Below are 25215 nucleotides of genomic sequence, written 5' to 3' on the forward strand. Positions count from 1 at the left end.
GCATTGAAGCAGTCATTTCTGCAAAAGGATTCCCGACCAAGTATTAAGTGCATAACTGAACATAATTATTTGAAGGTTGACTTTTTTTGTATTAAAAAAACTGGTCGGATGAAATATGCTAATTTTTTTAGATAGGAATTTTGGGTTTTCATGAGCTGTATGCCAAAATCATCAGTATTAAAACAATAAAAGACCTGAAATATTTCCTTTGGTGTGCAATGAATCTAAAATATATGAAAGTTTAATTTTTATCATTACATTATGGAAAATAATGAACTTTTATCACAATATGCAAATTTTTTGAGGACCTGTATACCTGTGCTGCGGGACGGGATGTGTGATGCAAAGCTTGCACTCCAAAATTCATTGGCTTGTTTTGTTAAAGGGTTAGTTCACCTGAGAATGAAAATTTGCTTCGAGGGTGAGTAGAAGGTGAATTTTCATTCTCGGGTGAACTAACCCTTCATCGAACGTGACTGACTGAAAGAGAACCAACAGTTTACTATTGTCCTCCTATATTATTGGCACATTTTTTTTCCCTGTTTAACACTGTAAAGCTGTTTTGACACAAAATCTGTTTTGTATAAAGCGCTATATAAATAAAGGGAATATTAATAAAGGCAACTTAACCTGATAACTTGATTTTAATTTTTAAAAGTTAACAGATGTTAAAAAACAGGATAGGAGAATGCAGTGGGCTCCATTTGTGTTTATTTATTTTTTTATTTAGTCTCTCTGGTCCTCTTTGTTTTGTTAGACACTTTCTTCCTGCATATCATTCATCTCTGACACTATGAATGTAGTTGTTTTTTATTTAGTTTATTTTTTTATGTGTACTTTTTTCTGTTTATTTCTGTTATGTATTTATATCAGTTATCTCCTTTACAGTGAAATGGTTTGGTGAAAGTTTGTAACTGTCAATAATGGTGACGCTATTAGCAAGCAAAAAAAAAGAGCAATTATCTGCACTTTTGGTCATCATCTGGTTTTTTAAAAAACAACCAATGATCTGGGCCGATTATATCCTGTCAATCAAAAAGGGGCCAGAAAAACATGTCAGACAGGAACTTTCATGAAGGAAATATATATATATATATATATATATATATATATATATATATATATATATATATATATATATATATATATATTATATATATTTAAAAAATATATATTTAATTGTGGGAGTGTGCATAGGAGTAGGGGTGCAGCCCTAAAAAGGACATCCTAGCAGTAAGGACCTCAATCTTATGTCTCATCTTAAGGATAGTGCTTTTTAGTGTCCTTATCATTATACTGGGGCATTAACACCCACACAGACCACACTACCACCATAGGTTGAACATAAAGTGTGTGCTTAATTCTAGAGTCCAAATTTGGCTACAAAAAGAGACTGAAGAGACTACTTACTGACTCTGATCCTGATCTGGTTAACTTGGTCACCAAGTGTTTTGGCTTCAACAAACCTGCAAAATGAAATGGTGTGAAAATCATTGTACATTTGTGGTCAACATTTCACATACACTTTGCAGAATCAGCAGAATCAGCAGAATGTTCAACGTAGTAACAAAATGACATTTCACATAGACAGTCGGTTCCTTGGGGGGGGGGGGGATTTGTGGTGGCAAGGGGTGCCCACTTTGACTTCATGAGAGTGGTATAACTTTAGGAGAGTGGTATATTTAATGTACATGTGCAAATGTAAAAAAAGTATTTTATTTACTACATCTCTTGGATCACTCAGTAAAATTAAGCACTGAGCACATATGCTATTGTTTATTATTGTTTATCCCAGTTTTGAGCTGACCGTAACAGTGTGTAACAAGGTATGCCAAGAGAAAAAAAAATGCTCAGTTGTTGCTTTGCATAAGCTCAGGAGGCATATGAATGATTCTCATATAGGTTTCATTTTATTATCAACAGCATTTCAGATGTTTCTCCTATAATTCCTAAAGTAGACAAAAATTTGACATTAGAAATATTTGAGACAAAATAATTTGAAACTGAAAATTTAGTGGGAGAAACATAGAATATATTTTTTTATTATCTTGCTGCAATGTCCATTATAGAAATATTTTATTGCTCATTGGTTGCTCTTTCTGAGCTCTTAGTTGTGATTCTCATGTATATCTAATTTTAGTATTCATAGTGGCTCAGATTTCTTGATTACATTGGGGTTTTTCACTTGTAACACCAATGAGCGGATGGTAGTCAACCATCTGTTCCATATTAATGAATCCTGACTCTTTAACACATTCTACACTCAAAGACCAGAACGTGAGTTAAAGAAAAACAAGGACCTTTGTTTTACGACATCTTCCAACATAACTCACCACCCTGGGCACCGCCACGGCGGTAACATCCTGGCGTGGATGAGAGTTATAACGCCTTGGAGACTATCCAGAGATACAATATCGAACTTCAAAGGAAAGAAAAACACCCGCCCTTTTCACTCACGGCGCGACCACACATTCCACAGAACAGACGCACACACATTCACAAACAGGTACAAGCATTTTTGGCTAGCCCATGGACCTTTTTCCTATAAAACTACCTCTAAATGTATTTTAATGTCTCGATGTCATAATGTGGCATAGTGGAATATACGAATGTTACTGCATGTTTAATTCAAACTTTATATGCATGTAGTTAGGAACAACTCCGTATCTCTGTATACTTGATTGGTAAAATCATAGTTCTTGGTGTCTGTATAATCGTAAAAACACGACTGTAACGAATCTTGATAGCAAATTACAAAAAGATGCATTGTTTCAGAGGAACGATCTTGCTTAATTTTGTCATCGCCATAAATTAGACCAGTGGGCGGAGATCAGCAAACAAAGAAGATTTTTCCCACCTCAGTTTCTTACACTTCATTGGCTCATACGGAAAGATAGGTGTAAACCTAAGTTTATGTAAAAGCTTGGGGAAACCTGTGTTCTTGGCATTCCACCAGAGAGAACAGAGGGTTTCCAGTTTCGCAACCAGACTTCAAGAATTTCTTCGTTTGTTCTTCTTTACTTTTCGTTTCATTTTAGTTTTTCTTTATTGTCTTCTGATATTTGACTTCGTTCAATTGTCTTCACGAGCCAAACGAACTTAAGTCTAATCATCTTTTGGCAAAGTTTACATTCGCATTAACCATCGAGCTCATGCATCATCTGCTCTGAAAAGGACAACACTGAAGCCGCACCGACGGACAATTTGAACACAGCTACACACAAGAGCCAGATCAAAGCAAGTACTTTCTTATATCGCAACTAAAATTGCTGTTTAATGTTGTCTAGACTATTCCATGTTTGTGAAATTATTCAATGACTTAATAAAGTTAACTGTTTGAAATTGTCACGCTGAGATTGGTCTTCACTTTCACTTTCTCTCTCTCTCTATCTCTCTCATTTGTCTCTCTATCTCATTACTATTCTTGTTAGTTTACCTTGTTTAAATTGTATTTTCGTTTTGGTATATACTCATATTTACTCCGTGTGAATTGTAGTTATGTACTCTTTAGTCTGTTTTTATTAAATCCTATAATTTGCTTATATTGAATTGTTTCATTGCTCATTGAGATCGGAAGTCCCCGAATCGTGTGATCTAAGCTACGAGCTTTGTTTTATATGAATTACTTTCAGTAATCTTAGTAGTACAGACAAAGAAAATATAGTTTTTTTCCTGATCAGAAGATTAATATTTCATGGAGTTTGTAAGAAGGGTATTTTTATTGAATTCTGAAAAGGAAGTCTAGCTTCCAGTTCGCGGGACGAATAGATTGTCTAGATTAACTTAAATTAATTCTAGTAAAGGTTACCTTTAAATGATTCAATATTCCCTCTTTGGGTAATTTAATATCTGTAAGCAATAAGCGGTTATATTCATAGACTCATGAATATTCACTTCATTTGAGTTAATTATTCCCCAGAAAGTGATTGTTGCTATATCACCTTCAGTGGTCAGTAATTGTATAGGAGGACAGTAAGAGTAGACACAGGAAATGAAGGAAGAGTTAAGAAGGGAGCATGAGCAGGAAAGCCATTTTAAATGGGAAAACTCATGCCGGCTGAGGTGCAGTTCTGCCTCAGGATACTAAGGTGTGATTCTCTTATACAGTATGTCTCATTTAGGTGTCAGCTTTGTCTTAAGATGTCTTCAATTTTCAAACTATTATTTACAGTAGGTATAGAAAATAATCAACTTCCTTTAAATAATGTAACTTTGCAGCATGAAAAGAAGATGGACACTGTCTTATACAGCTGTATTTACTCAAAGCAGCTTCTAACATCCTGGTCTACTGAGTGGTTTGAGTGAGTGAATTGTGACTGTAGCTCCATGAAGCTTTGATTTTCTGTTGGAAACTATATCTTTCTGTTGCTTTCAGTTGTTTAAAATGCAAGAATATACTTATGATATTATCTAACATACTAATTTTGTATTATTACTAATTATGTTAATTTGTGCAGTGCATTAGCATTCCTGTTACTCGCACCTACCATTTCTTTTCTCTCTCTTGCTTTTTCCCTTCTCTCTTGCTCCATTTCTTTTCTCTACCACTCCATTTTTCATGCATTTATCAAACAACTGAGGTAAGTCGGAATCAATCAACAATCCCGATTGCCACATATATAGTGTAGCTTTCTCTGTCAGTGGCGAGGCATTTACATGTGATAAATACAGCAAAATAGTTAAGCTGACAGAGAAGATTTCAGAACTAGAGCCATGCAAAGACGCTTTCATTGAGGCTAGTAAGAACGTGAGGGCCTTAGATACAGCTTTGGATGAAACTAGTTTAGCGAGAACCATAAATTGCTTGGCTTCGGTTGCAGAGCCCCTGCAGCAGGGCAGTTGGTTGACTGTAATGTGGCATAGTTGCAGGACAAAACACCGCTCTTACATTGCAATCTAAACATTAAACATCCATTCAGTGACACTCCCATTGAGAAACCTGTTAAAAGAGCCCTAGTTTTTGGTATGAAAATAGATACACCATCCACCATAGTCCATTGTTTATCAGGAGCCAGAGTACCTGACATCTTTGTAAATTTAAGAGTGATGTCAATACTAAATGTAAATTCAGTAATATTGTTATTTACATTGGCTCTAAAGATGTTCGACTTCATCAGTCGGAGATCACTAAAAATAATATTAAAGAGGTGTTTGAATTACTACGATGTACTAGTATGAATTACGGGAAATATAAATTCAGACTCTGTACTATGTTCTGGTGGCCTCCCTGCTTACCGCAGTGACGAGATAGCAGACTGTAGTAACTCAATGGCTGGATGGAGTGGTGTGCATTGAAATAATATAAGTTTCATAGACAATCGGATGAGTTTTTGGGGCAAGTCAAGTTTTGTCACCTTTATTTGTATAGCGTTTAATATAATACTGGTTATACAAAACCATGTTTCTAGCATTTTTACATTTAAAAATATCTTAATTATGACCTATGCTCTCAATGTCAAAAGCAGAAATGTTAATTCATGCATTCATGACCTCAAGGTTAGATTATTGTAATGCTGGCTCTGCGTGCCAAAAAAAAGAAGCTCCAGCTTGTCCAAAATGCAGCAGCTAGAGTTCTTACTATAACCAGGAAGAATGACCACATATTCCTGGTTCTGTCAACCCTGGCTCCCTATTGAACAATGATTCCGAGGTCACCGTGGCCACCAGATCCAGTCTGTGTCCAGATCAGAGGGTCACTGCAGTCACCCGGATCCAGTACGTATCCAGACCAGATGGTGGATCAGCACCTAGAAAGGACCTCTACTGCCCTGAAAGACAGCGGAGACCAGGACAACTAGAGCCCCAGATACAGATCCCCTGTAAAGACCTTTTCTCAGAGGAGCACCAGGACAAGACCACAGGAAACAGATGATTCTTCTGCACAATCTGACTTTGCTGCAGCCTGGAATTGAACTACTGGTTTCGTCTGGTCAGAGGAGAACTGGCCCCCCAACTGAGCCTGGTTTCTCCCAAGGTTTTTTTTCTCCATTCTGTCACCGATGGAGTTTCGGTTCCTTGCCGCTGTCACCTCTGGCTTGCTTAGTTGGGGTCACTTCATCTACAGCGATATCATTGACTTGATTGCAAATAAAAACAGACACTATTTCAACTGAACAGAGATGACATAACTGAATTCAATGATGAACTGCCTTTAACTATCATTTTGCATTATTGAGACACTGTTTTCCAAATGAATGTTGTTCAGTGCTTTGGCGCAATGTATTTTGTTTAAAGCACTATATAAATAAAGGTGATTGATTGATTGAATACATTTTAACATTTTGCTAATTATTTAAAAAGCCCTGAATGGTTTAGCTCCTCAACACTTGAGAGAGCTCATATCGCATTATAGTCCTTCATATCCACTGCAATCTCAAAACACTGGCCATTTGATAATACCTAGAATATTAAAATCAATTGGGGTGGGCCTTTTACTATTTAGCTCCTAAACTCTGGAACAATGTACCTAGTGTTGTTCAGGAGGCAGACACACTCTGTCAATTTAAATCTAGATTAAAGACTAATTTCTTTAACCTGGCATACACATAATAAACTAAAAACATAGAACTTCTATAATTCAAATCTATTAAAAGATTGTTAAGCCACATTAATTAGGTAAACTGTAACGTTGGAGATACTGGAGAGTTTTATGGCCCTTTGTTTGAAAGCATGGTCATTTTAATATGGAACTCTACTGAGTGTTAATGCAAAATTACTAAAGATTTGTCGAACACTAATGTATTGCTTATGTACCAACATATAATATACATATAGGTAAGATTACATGAATGAGTGGTTCTATCATAAGCATGCATAACAGTACAAAATACAATACAAAAAGACAATATACAAGAAGAGTAACGACATACACAATGATCTGAAGTATATGTGAGTTCATTCAAGGTTTTCCTATAAATTAATTAGAGAAGAGTCATTTTTTTATGGCCATTATGTGTATGTTTTAGATAGACTTGAATAAGAGTTGCTTTGCCCACATTCCCTTGAGCCATAAAACTAGTGTTATCAGTTTGTCTTTGGTTGCTATAGAACCAGAAGACTGTTCTGCCTTGTTGAGGTGTTAGTTGCATTTGGGGGAAGGGTCCATAGACCTTCATAGTCTGCACTTTAGTTACGTGAAGGGAGCGTAAGGGATTGTAAAATTTGACATGTGTTATTAAGGATATAACACATTCTACTAGAGTCAATAATTTGAGAGTAAACAGAATCAAATCAAACGTAACAATTTATTGCTAATCAGGTAAAATGTATTATATTACATAGTCAATTCAGAAATAATCAATACAAGATATAAAATTTGCATAGATAAATCAGTAATACTTTATAATAACTGCATTATGCAATGTTTAACAGATCATTAGTTAATATATATTCAAATAGCTATAAAAAAAGAGATAATGTGATAATTAATGATTACTAATGTCTTAATAAACCTTATCTTATGATTAACAGATCATTATTTAATGTAAATTGAAATGATCGTAAATGTCAGTAAACTTCAATTCATATGATCATCCATTTTAAAAATTGTCAAATGATTTTGACAGATTGTTTACAATGATTAAAAGTTTAATTAATTTATCATGAATAAATCTTTAATTTATCTTTATTTATAATGTCTGACGGATCATTATTTAATGCTTACAAATGTAATTTAACCTTAAATTCATATGATCAGGCTGATTTAAAAAATCTACAAATAACTTCAACAGAAATTCTACAATAAAAATAATTATACAATAATTCATATTTTTGTAAATGTTTAAAAACAATAACTAATAATTAGCACCTTTATGAACAGTAATTTTGATGCCAAAATGTGTAAAGGGTGGTTAGTAAAGTTTGACAAAATGCTTGCTACAGACATAACATTGTATTTTGGGTGTTTTATTAGCTCAACACTTCTTATATTAGTATTCTATTGTTTATCATTAAACAGAATGCTCCTTCAATCATACTGATGTATGAAAAAACTGGGGAAAAAAAACAAAAATCAAAAAAGTTTAATTTGAACTGACTGAGCCATGTTCCCTCATAGTAATCAAACTGACCCTGTACATTGTTGATCCCTTAACAAACCCTTAATCCAACGCATACCACCATCTGTCCAGGAAAAATGTTGTACATTAACAAAAGCTTATAATCATTGTATAACATCTGCTGAAATCTTTTGAATTTCCAAGATGAATGATCATATGAATAAGAAGTTTAATGACATTTTTAAGCATTTTAATTTACATTAAATGGTAAATATTAGGGGTAACACTTTATAATAAAGTGTTTATAGAAACCTGAGATACTGTGCTTGTTAATGTTTACTAATGTGCTTGTTAATGTTTTAACAAGCACATTATCTCATGTTTCTTTGCTATTTGAATATGTATTAACTAACGATCCATTAAGCATCACATAATGTTTATGGACTAATGATGGACACCTACGTAGTTCCGATTCCTGTCTGCATGTTGCAGAGTGGTTTGTGATTGTAGCTTAGTTTTCTGGTGAATATTACTTTCACTATCTGTTCTAATAAAGTAATAAAATATAAAATATAAACTTAATTCCCACTATATATCTGATATTATATATCAAACTAATTTAAATAATCTGACCATTCGTTTTAAATTTGAAATCACGAGTGCAGCACGAGCTTGACATTCACGTTATCTATTACAGTTTTCTTTTTTGCCCTTTTTTCCTTTTGGCTAGTTTCTTTTCTCTCTCATGAAGTTTTTTTCACGAGCCCATCAAACAAAAGTGGTAAGTCAGAATCATTCTTCAATCACAGTGAGTAATGTCTACTTCTTCTGGTATTGTTGTTTGCACCACTTGCCACATGTACAGTTTAGCTATCTCTATCGGCAACGAGGGATTCACATGTGATAAATGCAGGAAAATAGTTAGGCTGACAAAGAAGGTTTCAGAATTAGAGACACGCATCCAAACTTATTATTGAGGACAGTAAGAATAAGAAGGCTGTAGATTTAGATGTGACTAGCCCAGGGCGTCCTGTTCATTGTTTGGTTCAGACTACAGAGACTCTGTAGCAAGGAAACTGGGTGACAGTGAGCCGGAATAGTTACAGGTCAAAACACCGCTCTTCATTTCCATTCCAAACAACAGGTTCTCCCCAGAAACCTGATGAAAGTGCCCTAGTTATTGGCTATTCTATTGTATGGATTGTGAAAATAGAGACACCAGTCACCATAATCCACTGTTTACAGCTGAACTTCCAGAGCCTCGTCACATCCTGTCTGTTGCACCCAGCAATGTTCTCTCAGCCTGTTGTATTGCTGTCAAGGAGACTGTTAGTGCTGTGGAACCTCCAGAGGTGGCGACCACTGCTGCAGAATCTTCAGAGGTGTCAGTAGTATCCATCCATGAACTCTCGCCGTGTCCAGTCATGGCTATGGAAGCCACCTATGAAATTATTGCCTGTCCTGTGATGGCCACGAAGGCCATTCACCAACTCACTGTCTGTCTAGTCACGGCCACAGAGGCCATCCATGAACTTACTGCCTGACCTGTCACAACTATGGAGGCTTTTTAGGAACTCCCTAACCACCTCATCATGGCCACGGAGGCCTCCATTAACCTGTTCATGTTCTCTGTTTCAGTCCTATCTGACCAGACTTGCTCTCCTGTGCCATCGACTCCACTGTGGTGGTCCTTTGCTCCATCCTGGTGGGCTTCTGTTTGTCTGCTTAGGTGGTCCTCTGCTCCACCCTGGTGGGCTTCTGTCTCATCTGCTCGGCTGTGGTGGTCCTCTCCTCTGCCCTGGTGGGCTTCTGTCTCGTCTGCTTGGCTGTGGTGGTCCTCTGCTCCGCCCTGGTGGGCTTCTGTCCTATCTGCTTCACCCTGGTGGGCTTCTGTCTCGTCTGCTCAGCTGTGGTGGTCCTCTGTTCCGCCATGGTGAGCTTCTGTCCCATCTGCTCCGCCCTGGTGGGCTTCTATCTCGTCTGCTCGGATGTGGTGGTCCTCTGCACCGCCCTGATGGGTTCCAGCTCCATCTGCTCTGCCCTGGTGAGTTCCAGCTCCACCTGCTCTGCCCTGGTGTGTTCCAGCTCCACCTACTCTGCCCTGGTGGGCTCCAGCTCATCCCCTGGTGGGTCCCAGCTCCCCAGCCACTCCACTTCCACACGGACCTGGCCCTCCGTACCTCCCCCTGTCCCGCCTCCACTCCACCGCCCTCCTTAAATGTTTAGAGTATCTGGAAGCCACTCCTTGGGGGAGGAGCTATATCATGATCATCAGCTGGAGTGCCCATGAACTTCAGTAGAGGGCACTTCACTCAGGACTCACTCAGGACCCATTTCCAACTCATTTCGTAGAATCCCGTGCTTAGGGCTAAACAATACCAGGTGTTCCCCATTACCACTCCCCTGCATATACTGTGTTTGGACTCGATATGATGGCAAAGTCTTGTTTAGTTCTGTCTGCCATTTCCAAGCATTTTCCCTGTGTTTGTACCTTCCGTGTTTGACTTCGGATTGTGTATACAGACTTTGATTCTCTGCCACCTGCCCCGACCTTTGCCTGGTACTGTTTCTGATTTGGGATGTCCCCTGCATACCTGACGCTTTTATCTGATCATTGCCTGTTTGACTACTCTGTAAATAAAGTACTGCACATGGATCTGTACGTCTCTGACTCCCCATTACAAGATTGAATACTGTCACAATGAATTGATGTTGATGGTGTTGAAATCATGCAGCCAAGCGATGATATCAAATATTATTATTTATTCTTGTGTGAACTTCATATAGCTAAAACAGTAAATTCTACTCCTTGTTACAAGTATAGTAGAACCATCACTTTTACAGCAAAAGAATGCTTTGTAAGAAATCTCCTTGATTTATCTAAATTATTAAGCACATCCAAACATTCAGAACAACTAGATGAGGTAACAGAAACTATGGACTCTCTCTTTTCTAACATTTTAGATACGGTTGCTTCTTTTACACTTAAGGAACATTAAGGAAAACAGTCTCACATCGTGGTATAACGAGCACACTCGCACCCTAAATAGAGCAGCCTGGAAAATGGAGCACAGCTGGAGGAAAACAAAACTAAAGGTATTTCTTATTGCTTGGCGGGAAAGTACCCGATCATACACAAAAGCATTAATAACTGCTAGATCTGATAACTTAAATTCTTTTTCAGAGAAAAAAAAAAACATAACCTCAGGTATTTATTCAATACACTGGCTAAATTAATGAAAATAAAGCATCAACAGGTGTTGACATTTCTAAACAGCACAGTAATAATGACTTTACTTTCCTTTCAAGATCGATACTATTGGAGATAAAATTGTGACCATGCAGCTGTCAGCTACAGTATCTCATCAGACTGTGCACTATAGATCCCCTGAAGAACAGTCCCACTCATTCTCTACTTTAGGACAGGAAGAATTGTATAAACATGTTTTACATGTTGATTTTAATCATTTAAATCAACAACATATATGTTATACCCTATTCCATCTAAGCTCCTAAAAGAGGTGCTTCCAGAAGTCATAGATCCTCTATTATTAATTTGTTATTGTCATTAGGATATGTCCCCAAAACCTTCAAACTGGCTGTTATTAAGTCTCTCATCAAAAAACACAACTAGACCCCAAAGAACTAGTTAATTACAGATCGATCTTCCTTTCTTGAAAATACTTGAAATACTGGAAATGGCTGTATCCTCACAATTATATTCATTCTTAGAGAAAAATGGTATCTGTGAGGATTTCCAGTCAGGATTTAGACTGTATCATAGTACTGAGACTGCTCTCCTTAGAGTTACAAATAACCTGCTCTTATCATCAGATTGTGGTTGTACATTATCTCTCTATTAGAGCTATTTGATCTTAGTGCTGCAGTCCACACTATTGACCACAACATTCTCTTGAATAGACTAGAAAACTATGCTGAATGGAGTACTTCGAGGCTCAGTACTAGGACCGTTATTTTTCACGCTTTACATGTTAGCCTTGGGAGATATCATCAGGAATTATGTTGTTAGTTTTTACTGTTATGTTGATGATACTCAGCTCAATATTTGTTTGCAGCCCAGAGAAACATACCGATTAAAAAATTAAAGGAATGCATAGTAGATATAAAAACCTGGATGAGGAGTAATTTCTTACTACTAAATTCAGAAAAAACAGAGGTGTTAATTATAGGACCTAAAATCTCTGCATGTAATAACCTAGAACACAGTCTAAGAATTGATGCCTGCTCTGTCAAATCTTCGTCATTCGGCATCAGTTAGTCATCAGTCTAGGTGCGCTATTTGATAACAATCTTTCCTTTGAAAGCCACATTTCTAACATTTGTGCTATCTATATATTTCAAAATATATCTAAATTACGACCTTTGCTCTCAATGTCAATTGCAGAGACATTCATGACATCAAGGTTACATTATTTTAATGCTTCATTGGGTGTTTTTTCTGCACACTTAATAAACAAACTCCAGCTGGTCCAAAATGCAGCAGCTAGAGTTCTTACTAGAACTAGGAAGTATGACCATATTAGCCTGGTTCTGTCAACGTTGCACTGGCTCCCTATCGAACATAGTATAGATTTTAAAATTGAGCTTATTAGTTATAAAGTCCTGAATGGTTTAGCACCTCAGTATTTGAGCAAGCTCTTAGTGCTCCACGTACACTTTGTTCTCAAAACTCTGGCAATTTTTTTTTTTATGATTATTTATTTATTTTCCAAGGTTGAACAAGGTCCACAATTGTGACCACAAATAACTATGTACAAGACCAGGGTTTGCCTGTACAAAAAAAAAAAAAAAAAATTAGGTTAAGGGGTGGAATAACAACAACAACACAGCTCCAGGATTTCCACTGCTCCTCCTTGAAAGCGCTCAGAAGTAATCCATACGGATGGCCTATTGAGTTATTATCAGAGATAGCTTTGTAACAAATTCACTCAAGGCCCTAAGTGTTTTTGGTTTGGCTTTGTTAATTCTCACTGTAGTAAGTTCTAATAGTGCAATGTATTTAATTTCTATGAGCCACAATTTACCTGCTGGAATTGTAGGCTCATGCCAAATCTTAAAGATTATCTTTTTGGCTGCAGTTAGAGCAGTGTGAAGAATCCTACGCTGGCTAACAGTAAGATCAAGATCCGCATCATCATTCAACAAACAGAGACTGGAGTGCTTAAGGATTACCTTATCACATAGTTCTGTCACAACTTTAAATACCTCATCCCAAAAGTTACCAATAAGTTGGCATTCATAAAACAAGTACCCACCATATTTAAATTACAGAGTGAACAAAAGGGGGTAGGCAAGCGCTTCATTTTGTGCAAGATATTTGGAGTGGCGTATGCCCTATGAAGCAGTTTGTGGTGTATTAACTGATGAGCAAGATTTTTTGACATTGTTGGAATAGTGTCCCATATCCAGTCCCAATTTAGATTGCAAGGAGCCAGTTCCTTTTCCCATATCGTGGTGATGGGGAGCTTTCCACAGCTGTGCTTGAGCAGTCTGTTGTAAATGAATGACACTGCTCCTCGTGTCTGTGAAAAGTTTACACAGTCCATCAAAGGATGAGAGTCCAAGTTGCAGTTCCATGGTACTCCATAAGCACGCATAGCGCTTCTCAACCTTAAATACAGAAAATATGAATGCCCAGGAAGATTATAACACTCTTTCAAATCTTGAAAAGACCTTAGCCCCTGATTATTAAATATATCACCAAGAGTATGTATACCTTGATCCGACCATGGCTTAAAAACAAAAGGTCTGTTGTCGGATTGCAAATTATGATTATGCCAGATCGGCGATTCAGAGGTAAACTTAGATGAACTTCCCATAAATTTACACACCTCATGCCAGATTTTAAGAGAATTGTACACAGTTGTATTCCCAAACCTTAGTTCTTTCTTTGATAAACCCGTGAATAAAATATCCTGGAGCCGATGTGGAAGCACACCTGATGCTTCCACGTCCTGCCAGGCGATCTGTGAGTCAACCTGTAACCAAATCTTTAGCGAGCACAGCTGACATGCCCAAAAGTACAATTGAAAGTTCGGAAGAGACAAGCCTCCTTTGTCAGATCTTCTCTGCAATGTTGAGAGTTTAATTCTTGGTCGTTTCTTATTCCAAATGAATTTTGTAATCAGGGAGTTCATTTCTTTAAAAAAGGTTATACGGGGAGATAAAGGAATCATGGAGAACAGAAATGAAAGTCGAGGGAGGATATTAATTTTAATGATTGCGATTCTGCCTTGTAATGATTCTAGAATAACGTCCCATCTCTGTAAATCTTGTCTGATAGTAGTAAATAAAGAACTATAATTTTCTTTAAGGATAGTCTGTAGAGATGGAAAGATCTGAATTCCCAGATATTTAAATGTCTTACTAATTGGGATCGAGGAGGACGCTAATGCAGTAGTTGTTGATGCAGACAAGGGCATTAACACAGATTTCCCCCAATTAATTTTGTAACCACTTATGACGCTAAAGTCATTAAATATTTTAAGACACTGAGGTATAGAAGAGGAAACTTTGGACATGTAGAGAAGGATATCATCCGCGAAAAGAGAGATAGAATGCTTGGAGTCACCAACAATAATCGGGGAAATAATATGATCCTGCTGAATTGCCTGCGCTAAGGGCTCTATAGAAATTGCAAATAACAAGGGCGATAAAGGGCAACCCTGTCTAGTGCCTCTATTCAACGGGATTGCATCCGAACAACACAACCCCGTTGAAACCCGTGCAGAAGAGTTAGCATAGAGGGTCTGAATCATATGAATAAAACGAGGGCCAAATCCAAAACGGGTTAAAGCAGACCATAAATATGCCCACTCGACCCGGTCAAAGGCTTTCTCGGCATCTAGCGAGAGAATAGCACGTTGTTTGATAACCGGGTTGGGTGAGTCGATGATGTTCAAAAGGCGTCGCATGTTATCCGAAGCAAAACGTTCCTTAAGAAATCCTGTCTGGTCGTGGGCAATTAGGAAGCTGGCGACTGATCCCAGATGATGGGCTAGAACCTTAGCATATAACTTAACATCCGTACCAATTAGTGAAATCGGCCTGTAGCTAGAGCAGCATAAGGGTTCCTTCCCTTTTTTCAGTAGCAGAGAAATAAGAGCGGTGTTCTGATCTCTATGGAAGCAACCCGAATCTATAGCAAAATTTATGGAGTCAAGGAGGAGTTGTCCAATCAAATCCCATATCGCCAGGTACAGCTCTGGGGGTAAACCATCTAGACCAGGGGCCCTACCCTTGTTCATAACCTCTAAAGCCTTCTTCAATTCTTTTAATTCTATTAGAGAATCAAGAAAAGCACATTGCTGCTCACTTAATTGAGGTAGATCTAAATTTAACAAAAAGTCAGTGATAGGTTGTTCATTCACTCCCACCTCAGATCTGTATAGATGCTCATAAAATTCCTTAAATATCCTATTTACATCACCCGGAGCTGTGTGAAGAACATCTGCATTGTCCTTAATGGCAGTTATTGAAGCCAATACGTTGCGTTTCAACCTTATTGCCATTAGTTTGCTTGGCCGCTCTCCATTAAAATAGTAGTTTTGTTTGGTACGGTGCATCAAAAATTCTACCCTTTTTAGTAAGATCGCCTTGTAGTCAGTTTTTAAATTCCCCAGGATTCTACTTTTCTGTTCCGTAAAAGTTTTTTTAAGATCCTTCTCTACACATTCAATCTGAGCCTCCAAACTGGTTAATTGTTTTACTCTGGATTTATTTACATAAGAGGCAAAAGAAATACAGTTTCCTCTCAAAAAACACTTGGTTGCTTCCCACAGGATTTGTGGATTAGTATCTGAGCTCGAATTTTCCTTGAGAAACAAAGCTAGTTTAGAACGCAACTGTTTTACAAAATCTTCATTTAGCAAAAGAGTTGTATTCATACGCCACCTTTTGGAGTTTAAAGGAATAATCGGAGGAGACAGATTAAAAATCACAGCAGAGTGATCTGAAATCAGTATCAGAATATAATCTAACCTCGAAAATGATTTGTGGCGTGCTGAATAAAAAGTATAATCTCTACAGCTCTCATTCTTTACTCTCCAGATATCACATCAGTCGTTATCAGCAATGATTAAGGGTTACAAACTGCATTAGCATCTATTCCTACGACCAAGTTGTAGTCGACAAAATTAAGGAGGGATTTGGTAAGAGATGGAAAAAAATGTACATCATAATTATTAGGGGAATATACTGAGAAGAGAACCATTTTCAAATTATTCCATGAACCTGACGCATATGTAAACCGCCCGTTTTCATCCCCTCCCACTGTCTCAATTAGAAACGGGAATTTTCTGTTCTGAAGAATAATAACTCCCCTTGAGGCACTATTATACGACGAGAAAGCTATCACTTTGAAATGTCTATTCTGAAAGCGGGTAACATCAGAAGCCTTGAGATGGGATTCTTGTATTAGGGCAATGTCAGCTCGTTTGCGATGCAGATAATCTAGGCATTTGGATCTTTTTATGGGAGAGTTTAGACCGTTAACATTCCACAATATCACATTAACGTCCCTCGTTCAGTCACAATATAATTATACATAAGGCAGAGGTAGCCATAGCAACCACACACATCAATGAGTATTTCACCCCATGAAACATAAATAATACAACAAAAACAGCAAACCCTGGAATTCTAACATTGTAATGGTTAAAAACAATTAAAAAAAATAAAAAAAACGAAATACGGTCGGCAGCTTGCAGAGAGGAAGAACACACTCTCTTATCTGCCTGGAAAGAAAATATATTCGAGGCCATGCACTCGGACTATAAGTGGCAGGAGTTACTCAAACATCAGCATCTCTCACCTGAGTGTCCAACACAGCTAAGATTAAACCTATATCCCTACTCAAAGTGCTATAATACGAAGCAGAGAAGGCCAAATTTACTCATCAGACATCTCTATGGGCGCAGTGCTGACCATTTCCGTAGTGACATTCAGAGACGCGATGAACCGCTCCAGGTCTTCGGGGGTTTTGAAAAGCAAATGCTCCTGACCATTACGTACTTTGACCGATGCAGGGTAAATCAGGAATGACTCGATGCCTAGTAGTTGTAGGCGTTTCCTCCCTTCGGCCATAGCTTTCCTTTTTTTGGACGTTCCCTGGCTGAAGTCAGGAAAGAACCGTAAAATACCCCCTTCATAACTTAGAGGTGATGCGCTTCTGGCTCCTTGTAAAATCGCCTGTCGATCATTGTAACGAAGGAGTTTGAAAATCAGAGTGCGCGCTCTATTCCTGGAGGAATCCTCGTTCGCGTAGAGACGGTGCGCCCGTTCAATCTCGATCGTTTAAAAAAAAAGACAACTGAGGTAGAGCGTCAATATTAAGCAGCCATCGTCGTCCGCTACGCCAGCCACCTCCAAAACTCTGGCAATTTGATGATAACAAGAATATCAAAATCAGCTGCGGGCGGCAGATCCTTTTCCTATTTAGCGCCCAAACTTCTGAATAACCTACCTAACATTGTTCGAGAGGCAGACACACTCTGTCAGTTTAAATGTAGATTAAAGACCCATCTCTTTAACCTGGCGTACACATAACACACTAATGTATTTCTAATATTCAAATCCGTTTTTTAGGCTGCATTAATTAGGAACAAAATGTACTTGCTTCATCATTAGAAGAATGGCATCTATGCTAATATTGGTCTGTTTCTCTCTTATTCCGAGGTCACTGAAGCCACCAGATAGAGTACGTATCCTGCCCAGTTGGTGGATCAGCACCTACAAAGGACCTCAACAGCAATGAATGTGAGCGGAGACCAGGACAAATAGATGAGCCCCAGAGACAGATCCCCAGCAAAGACCTTGTCTTCTAGATGGCCACCAGGACAAGACCACAGCAACCAGATTATTCTTCGGCACAATCTGAGTTTGCTGTAGCCTGAACTACTGTTTTTTTTCTGGTCAGAGGAGAACTGGCACCCTGACCGTGACTGGTATCTCCCAAGGTTTTTCTCCATTCTGTCACTTATGGAGTTTTGGTTCCTTGCCACTGTCGCCTCTGGCTTGCTTAGTTGGGGACACTTAATTCCCAGTGATATCGTTGACTTCATTGCACAGGTACTAATTAAATTGAACTGAGCTCGATGATGACATCACAGAATTCAACAACGGACTGTCTTTTTGCATTATTGACACAGTATTTTCCTATTTAACAATGTTTAGTTGATTGTCATAATCTGTATTGTTAAAAGCAGTATATAAACAGAGGTGACTTGACTAGACTTAATGTTTGTTAATGATTTATTAATGAAAGATATTATAAAGTGTTACCAATAAAAAGTGTAAAAGGTGCATACCATTATGGCCTCCTAACAATCCCCTTATAGACTGACTGGCTTCATCTTCTCTCCACCAATAAGCTGGTGTGTGGTGGGCATTGTGGTACACTATGGCAGCTGTTGCATCATCTAGGTGGATGCTGCACACTGCTGATAGATGAGGGGATACCCCCTTACAATATAGAGTGCTTTGAGTGCTTAGAAAAGCACTATATAAATATAATGAATTCGTCGTCTTGTTATTATTATTATTATCATTATTGTTACCTGACCTTAGTAAAATACATAGCAGTCTGCTCATATACCCCACACACTAAGCTAATCTGGCAAACAGAAGTGCACTGATCTTCTTGCAACATTTTCTCAAGGACTCAGAATAAGTCAAACATCATCCACATGGAGACAGGAACTATTGGAATTTGCATTGATCAAGGCCTAGACATGGAAAAATTACATATTTTGGGGACAGATGGGAATTTGCATGAAAGACTGTGAAATGTCACACTGTCTACAGTAAGCAACATAATCTAAACTCTTATGATCTGTATTACCATTGTAGACAATTGTACCAGCTGCACTGAGAAATCAAATGATGCTAAACATGACTGTGAATATAACTAGAAATGTATATTATCTTATTGACCATCATGAAGGAGCTGAGAGAGGGGAATGCTGGGTGAGAGGAAGTAAGCGGATGAAAAGGAACAAAGGTGAGAAAGGAGTTTTCTCACATCTTTTCTCAGTGAGATGTGGAAACAGATGTCTTTACTGTCTGTTAATACACTGTGTTTGATTTTGTCCGTATTTCAGAAGTGATAGACAGTTCAAAGTGTCTGAGGTTATTCGGGTCTTACAATTGAAATATTACGGGTAAATGACATTAAAGCTAACCAGAGAAAAAAATTAAAATAAAAATATAGCTGCAAGCAGCGATGGTGGGCTCTCAACTCTGTAATGGCGATCGACTGTCCTGCAAAGTTTAGCTCCAAGTCTAGTAACTTGTACTAATGTTAAAGACTATATTATTTAACTATATATATATATATATTAATGTTAATTAAAGCTGAGTTAAAAACATTTTAATACATTGTTTACTAATACATTTTTTATTTAAAGTTGTATTTTAAGATTAGTTTTTGTACTGTGAAATAACCTGAACATTAATATTTTTAATGATAGGAAAAACTAACATAAAAAAAATTAATAAATTATTTGAAAAATAGATTGTTCATTGTTAGTTCATGCATTAATTAATGTAAACCAAAGATAGCTTATTATAAATTGTTTCCAACACTTTGCATGATCTATAACCATTTTTAAAAATCCTTTAATGATCTATAAACATTTATGAAATGATTATATAAAACTATATTACAGTTATTATAGTACAATTCATGCCAACAGCCCGTAACTGCATATTCAGCAAGAATACATGTTAAACATATTTAGCTATGGCTTGAAGGTTATAATCACTGCAAGAGTCGAGCGGGATGTTAAAGGCTAAGGAGTTTTGTCTGTTTCTTTTACTGATTATTTTCGTGTTAAAGCATGATTTAAACAGATAAAGCACATTCACACACACAATGGCTTTAGCAATAATGCATTCAATCAAATGTAATCTTACAGTGCAACTACATTATCAGTAGGCTATCTGATTTTGAAATCTTGAAGAAATTCATCGATCTGTTTAGATAAAATAACTGACAAAAATGTACTGTTATTTTCCTCACAAACAAAATTTGCACAACAGAAAGCAGATTTAATTCTTACAATGTTATTAGTTTGGCATGTGATAGGGAAAAAAAGTTTACACACAATAAGCCACTTTGAAACTCTCCTGTTATTTGTATTTTTTTTTTATAGGCTACGTTATGAACATAACATTTCAAACATACTGAAATACTTTATCCACGGAGTGAAGGTGGTAGTGTTTCTGGTATCAGTGAGCTTGGATCAGAGTGAATATTAAATGCTCTGAGCGCGGAGGGGAAATTGTAACTGCTTCACTCTCACAGACTCTGCTGCCGAGTGAGAGAGATGTTTTACCCGACTAAATCAAGACGACTGCAGCAGCACAAGCACAGCATATCCGCCAAAAATCAACCTGCAGCAATGCTTGTTGCTCGGCTCGCCAAGCCTTACATTTGTAGGTCGCATGGCAGTAAATAATACGATGATATGATCACGCAGTCAATACAGATATTTAATAAAAACATTAAAAATAAGCAGGGCTGTAACATAACCCATTAAAAAACGCATGCCAGGTCTACACCGGACACGAGTGGCGTGATCTGACAAAAGACAATGGAACACAGTACTCGTTCTGTTTATGACGAAATGTACTGATACTGCGTTCAGATGACTTGACACTGTAGTGTGATGTCATCAAGTTTAGACACACTTTTAGCCAGTGGGGCACGGATGACAACTCTGCTTGAATTCGTTCTAAGAAATGCAGATAACTTCATAAGTACCGAACTTTCATCTGTGAATATTACATATTAAATATATAAAATATTTTAACTATAGTATTTTTCTTTCATTTTCCGTGACTGAAGCCGTCAAATGTAACACATCAGTGAGGCAAAACCGACGTCTATTTGCGAAAATGTGCTTTGATGCGCCTTTTTTGATAACTTGAGGTTAAAGCGCCACTCAGCGGTCAAAAGATGTCTACCTACTGTATGTTACCATAGACAAGTTAGTGGTTTGCTGTCGTGACTCTCTCAAACAGCACTGAATGAAAACACACATTGGTGGGTAAAAAAATATAATTTTAAACCTTTCATCAGCTTATGTAGACTCTGTAACAAATCGCTGATCTCTGTTGATGTATTATTTTTCATAATTGATCATTTGTTGGTAAAGGGTAAGAGATCTGGCGAGCCACATAATTTTTGTCAAAGTTGCAGCTCGCGAGCCGTATACATTCCCGACCCCTGTTCTTTAAGATAAATTCTTTAAACAGTGGTAAAAGAGGATGTGGTGCTGATCCTTCAAGAGTCACTCAAAACTTATCTGTCCATAAAGCCTATAAAGAATTAAAAGTGACATGACATTCAGCCAAGTATTGTGACCCATACTCAGAATTCATGCTCTGCATTTAACCCATCCGAAGTGCACACACACAGAGCAGTGAACACACACACACTGTGAACACACACCTGGAGTAGTGGGCAGCCATTTATGCTGCGGCGCCCGGGGAGCAGTTGGGGGTTTGATCCCTTGCTCAAGGGCACCTAAGTTGTGGTATTGAAGGTGGAGAGAGCACTGTACATGCACTCCCCCCACCTACAATTCCTGCTGGCCCGAGACTCGAACTCACAACCCTTCGATTGGGAGTCCGACTCTCTAACAATTAGGCCACGACTTCCACAAATTAGTCTTAATATCTAGTATTTCACAATACTTTTGCATGTTATTGTAATAAAGTGAGGGTAATTTTATCAGTAAAATACATAAAATACATGAAAGATTAAATTAATTGATTAATTTAAAATTTTAAAAGAGCAGAATCCAAATCTTCAGTACTTATCCTGCTTGATCTGTCCGCTGCTTTGCAATTGCAATTGCAATTCTATCAAACCTTTACAATTAATTCAGAACGCGGCAGAAAGATTGATTTTTAAAGAGCCAAAAAGAATACACGTCACACCTCTATTTATCAATTTGCACTGGCTTCCAATAGCTGCTCGCATAAAATTCAAGGCATTGATATTTGCCTACAAAACTACCACTGGCTCTGCACCCATTTACCTAAATTTGTTACTTCAGACTTATGTGCCCTCTAGAAGCTTGTGTTCTGCAAGTGAACGTCGCTTGATTGTGCCATCCCAAAGAAGCACAAAGTCATTTTTATGGACTTTTAAATTAAATGTTCCCTTCTGGTGGAATGAACTCCCCAACTCAATCCGAGCAGCTGAGTCCTTAGCCATCTTCAAGAATCGGCTTAAAACACATCTCTTCCATCTTTATTTGACCCTCTAACTTTAACACTCACTATTCTAATTCTATTCTTTAAAAAGTTTAACTACCTTTCTAATCTTTTTGTATTCTATTTTCTTTTCATTTATTATGCAATTGAATATGTATGTCTGTGTGTGTATGTGTAAAGACCTCTAACTATTTTGCTCTATTCTTTTATTTTTTATTCTATCTGTTTTCATTTTATTTATTATATTAGTTAAAATCCCATGCTACGTGTACTGTGTTAACCTAACTGAGACTTGTTATAGCACTTATATATCATTGCTCTTTTTGTTGTTTTTGATTGCTTCCACTGTCTTCATCTGTAAGTCACTTTGGATAAAAGCGTCTGCTAAATGAATAAATGTAATGTAAATGTAAAAATGATTTCAATGCTCTATACGCATTTCTACAATAATTATTTAAAAGTAATCATCCATCTGGTGGCCAATATTGGTATTAAAAATTGCAAGCTTGATTTATAAGTTAAGATACTTTTAATTTTATGCTGGCTCCTGAACATGATAAAGCTATGAAACTTACCGTGCTTCTTAAGAATGATCACTTCTACATATCTAAAAAAAAAAATGAAGAGTTAGAATTAAAAATTGTAAAGATATAGTAAAATAACTATTGTATTTTTTATGTTACTTTAATAAATCGCTCTGGCCACACCATTGGAGGTATCCTAAACTGATTCACAGTTTAACATCTTCAGTATATTGGCATCAAGTTGACAAAGTTTGCACTACTTGTGTCTTCTTGGAGGAGTATGAATTAATTAACAGGCTGTTTTTTCATAAATCCACAATAAAAATAAAAATAGCTGACCTCCTGTTGGTCGTAGCAAATGACTGTAAATTAGAATGTTGTCCAGCTTGATAAGAGCAATTTAAGTACCAAGTTTGGTGTCTGTAGCTAAAACTAACTTAGGACTTAGGACTTAGGACAAAAGGTGGCGCTATAGAGTCCCTCCTCCATGTCCTTTTATGAACTTTTTCCATTGTCTGCCTATCATTAATACTGATATTTATTTTGAGTTTAATGAAATTCTGAGCATGTTATCTGTCTCAAAATCACTAGAAAAGAAAGTTCAAGTTTGACACATTGCCATGGCAACAATATTATGGATATTAATATCCCCACAACAGATTTACATCGGCCGTGTTTTGACATTATTCTGATCAAGTCTAAGCAAATCTAGTAAAAATAAGATGCTGAATTCAAAGCATTTTGAAAATGACACACTTCCTGCTGCCAGCTGGTGGCATTATAACTTTGACTCCTAATAGTTACATCTATGCAATCGTAATCATACAACGAACAAACTCCTGAAGTTTCATCAAAATTAGAAAATGTATATGGATGTTATAGACACTTCCTGTATCTTATTTCTCACCATAAATTCATTATCTTAGATCATGTCCACCGAGTTTCGAGGCAAACAGTTAGAAAACATCATAGGAGTTTATTAACTTCCAGAGCACGCACTTTTTAAACAGCCCTAAATAGCTGACTTCCTGTTGGGCGGAGCCTATTGCATGAAAAGCTAAAGTTGTTCGGCTCAATGAAATCTATAAGTGTACAGAGTTTCATATAAATACATGCAAGTATGTTTGAGCTATGGTTCAAGATTTCTGACTGTGTTCCACGGGGTGCCGTAGAGCCCCTGTGCCATGCCTGGGTCCTAGCCTCTGCGGGGTCCAAACTATCATTAATACCGATATGTATTTTGAGTTTCATGTAATTCTGAGCATGTTATCTGCCTCAAAATCACCAGAAAAGAATATTCAGATTTGACACGTTGCCATGGCAACAATATTATAGCTATTAATATCCCCTCAAAAGTTTTGTATCTGCCTTGTTTTGACATTATGATGAAGTTTCAAGCAAACCTAGTAAAAATAAGATGCTGAATTAAATGACACACTTCCTGCTACCAGTTGGTGGCGCAATAACTTTGGCTCCTAAAAGTCACATATATGTGATCAGCATCATACAACGAACAAACCCCTGAAGCTTGTGAAAATGTAAAAATCTGAAAATGTATGTGGATGCTATTAGGCACTTCCTGTTTCTCATTTTTCACCATGAATTCATTGTCTCGCCATGGGCAAACCGTTCGAGATAACAAAAATCCCCAGGCAACTTTGCATCCCCAATGTCTTGTGATCATGTTCACTGAGTTAGCTTTTTTTTAAAATACCCTCAATAGCTGACTTCCTGTTGGGTGGAGCCTATAACATGAAACGCGGAAGATGTTCGGCTCAAATACATGCAAGTATGTGTATATGTGAGCTATGGTTAAAGATTTCTGACTGTGTTCCAGGAGGTATATACAAATCTTAATTAAATCTTAGTTAAAATATTTTAATTACTTACTAATACTTATTTATACTTATTTTTTTATGTACAGTTTTATTTTAATATTAGTTTATATATTGTGAAATAACATAAACATTAATATTTTTAATGAAAGGATTAACTAACATGAAAAAAGATTAATAAATGATCCAAAAAATAGATTGTTCATTGTTAGTTCATGTTAGTTAATGCATTAACTAATGTAAACCAAAGAGAGATTATTATAATTTGTTCCAAACACTTTTCATGATCTATAATCATTTTAATAAATACTTTTAATGATCTATTAACATTTTTGAAATGATTATATAGAACTATATTACCAGTAAAATTCATTAGCTTTTAAAAATACATATAATTTTTCTTTGAAAGATTTTTATAAATGATTTAAATGCTCTATACACGTTTCTACAACAATTATTTAAAAGTAATCCTATAGCTCCATCTGGTGGTGGCCATTATTGGTATTACACACTGCACGTTTGGTGTAGCTATCTGAACCAGTCCCAATTAGGCGTGCCTACATGGAGCGCGAGAACAGGACAGACTGGGCATATGCCTATGCAAGGCCAGGTTCA

At 37.0% G+C, this 25215-nt stretch overlaps 1 protein-coding gene across 1 annotated transcript in view; it reads right to left on the reverse strand.

Annotated features, from left to right (window-relative positions):
- The window catches only part of kif6 (kinesin family member 6), a 264616-nt gene that overhangs the window by 41023 nt on the left and 198378 nt on the right, over positions 1 to 25215 (reverse strand). The window contains exon 15 of the mRNA XM_052620016.1: positions 1411 to 1466. Coding sequence (XP_052475976.1) covers positions 1411 to 1466 — 56 coding nt within the window. The remainder of the gene's footprint in view (positions 1 to 1410; positions 1467 to 25215) is intronic.

This window comes from Carassius gibelio, chromosome A17 (assembly GCF_023724105.1).
Source record: "Carassius gibelio isolate Cgi1373 ecotype wild population from Czech Republic chromosome A17, carGib1.2-hapl.c, whole genome shotgun sequence".
NCBI classification, from domain to species: Eukaryota; Metazoa; Chordata; class Actinopteri; order Cypriniformes; family Cyprinidae; genus Carassius; species Carassius gibelio.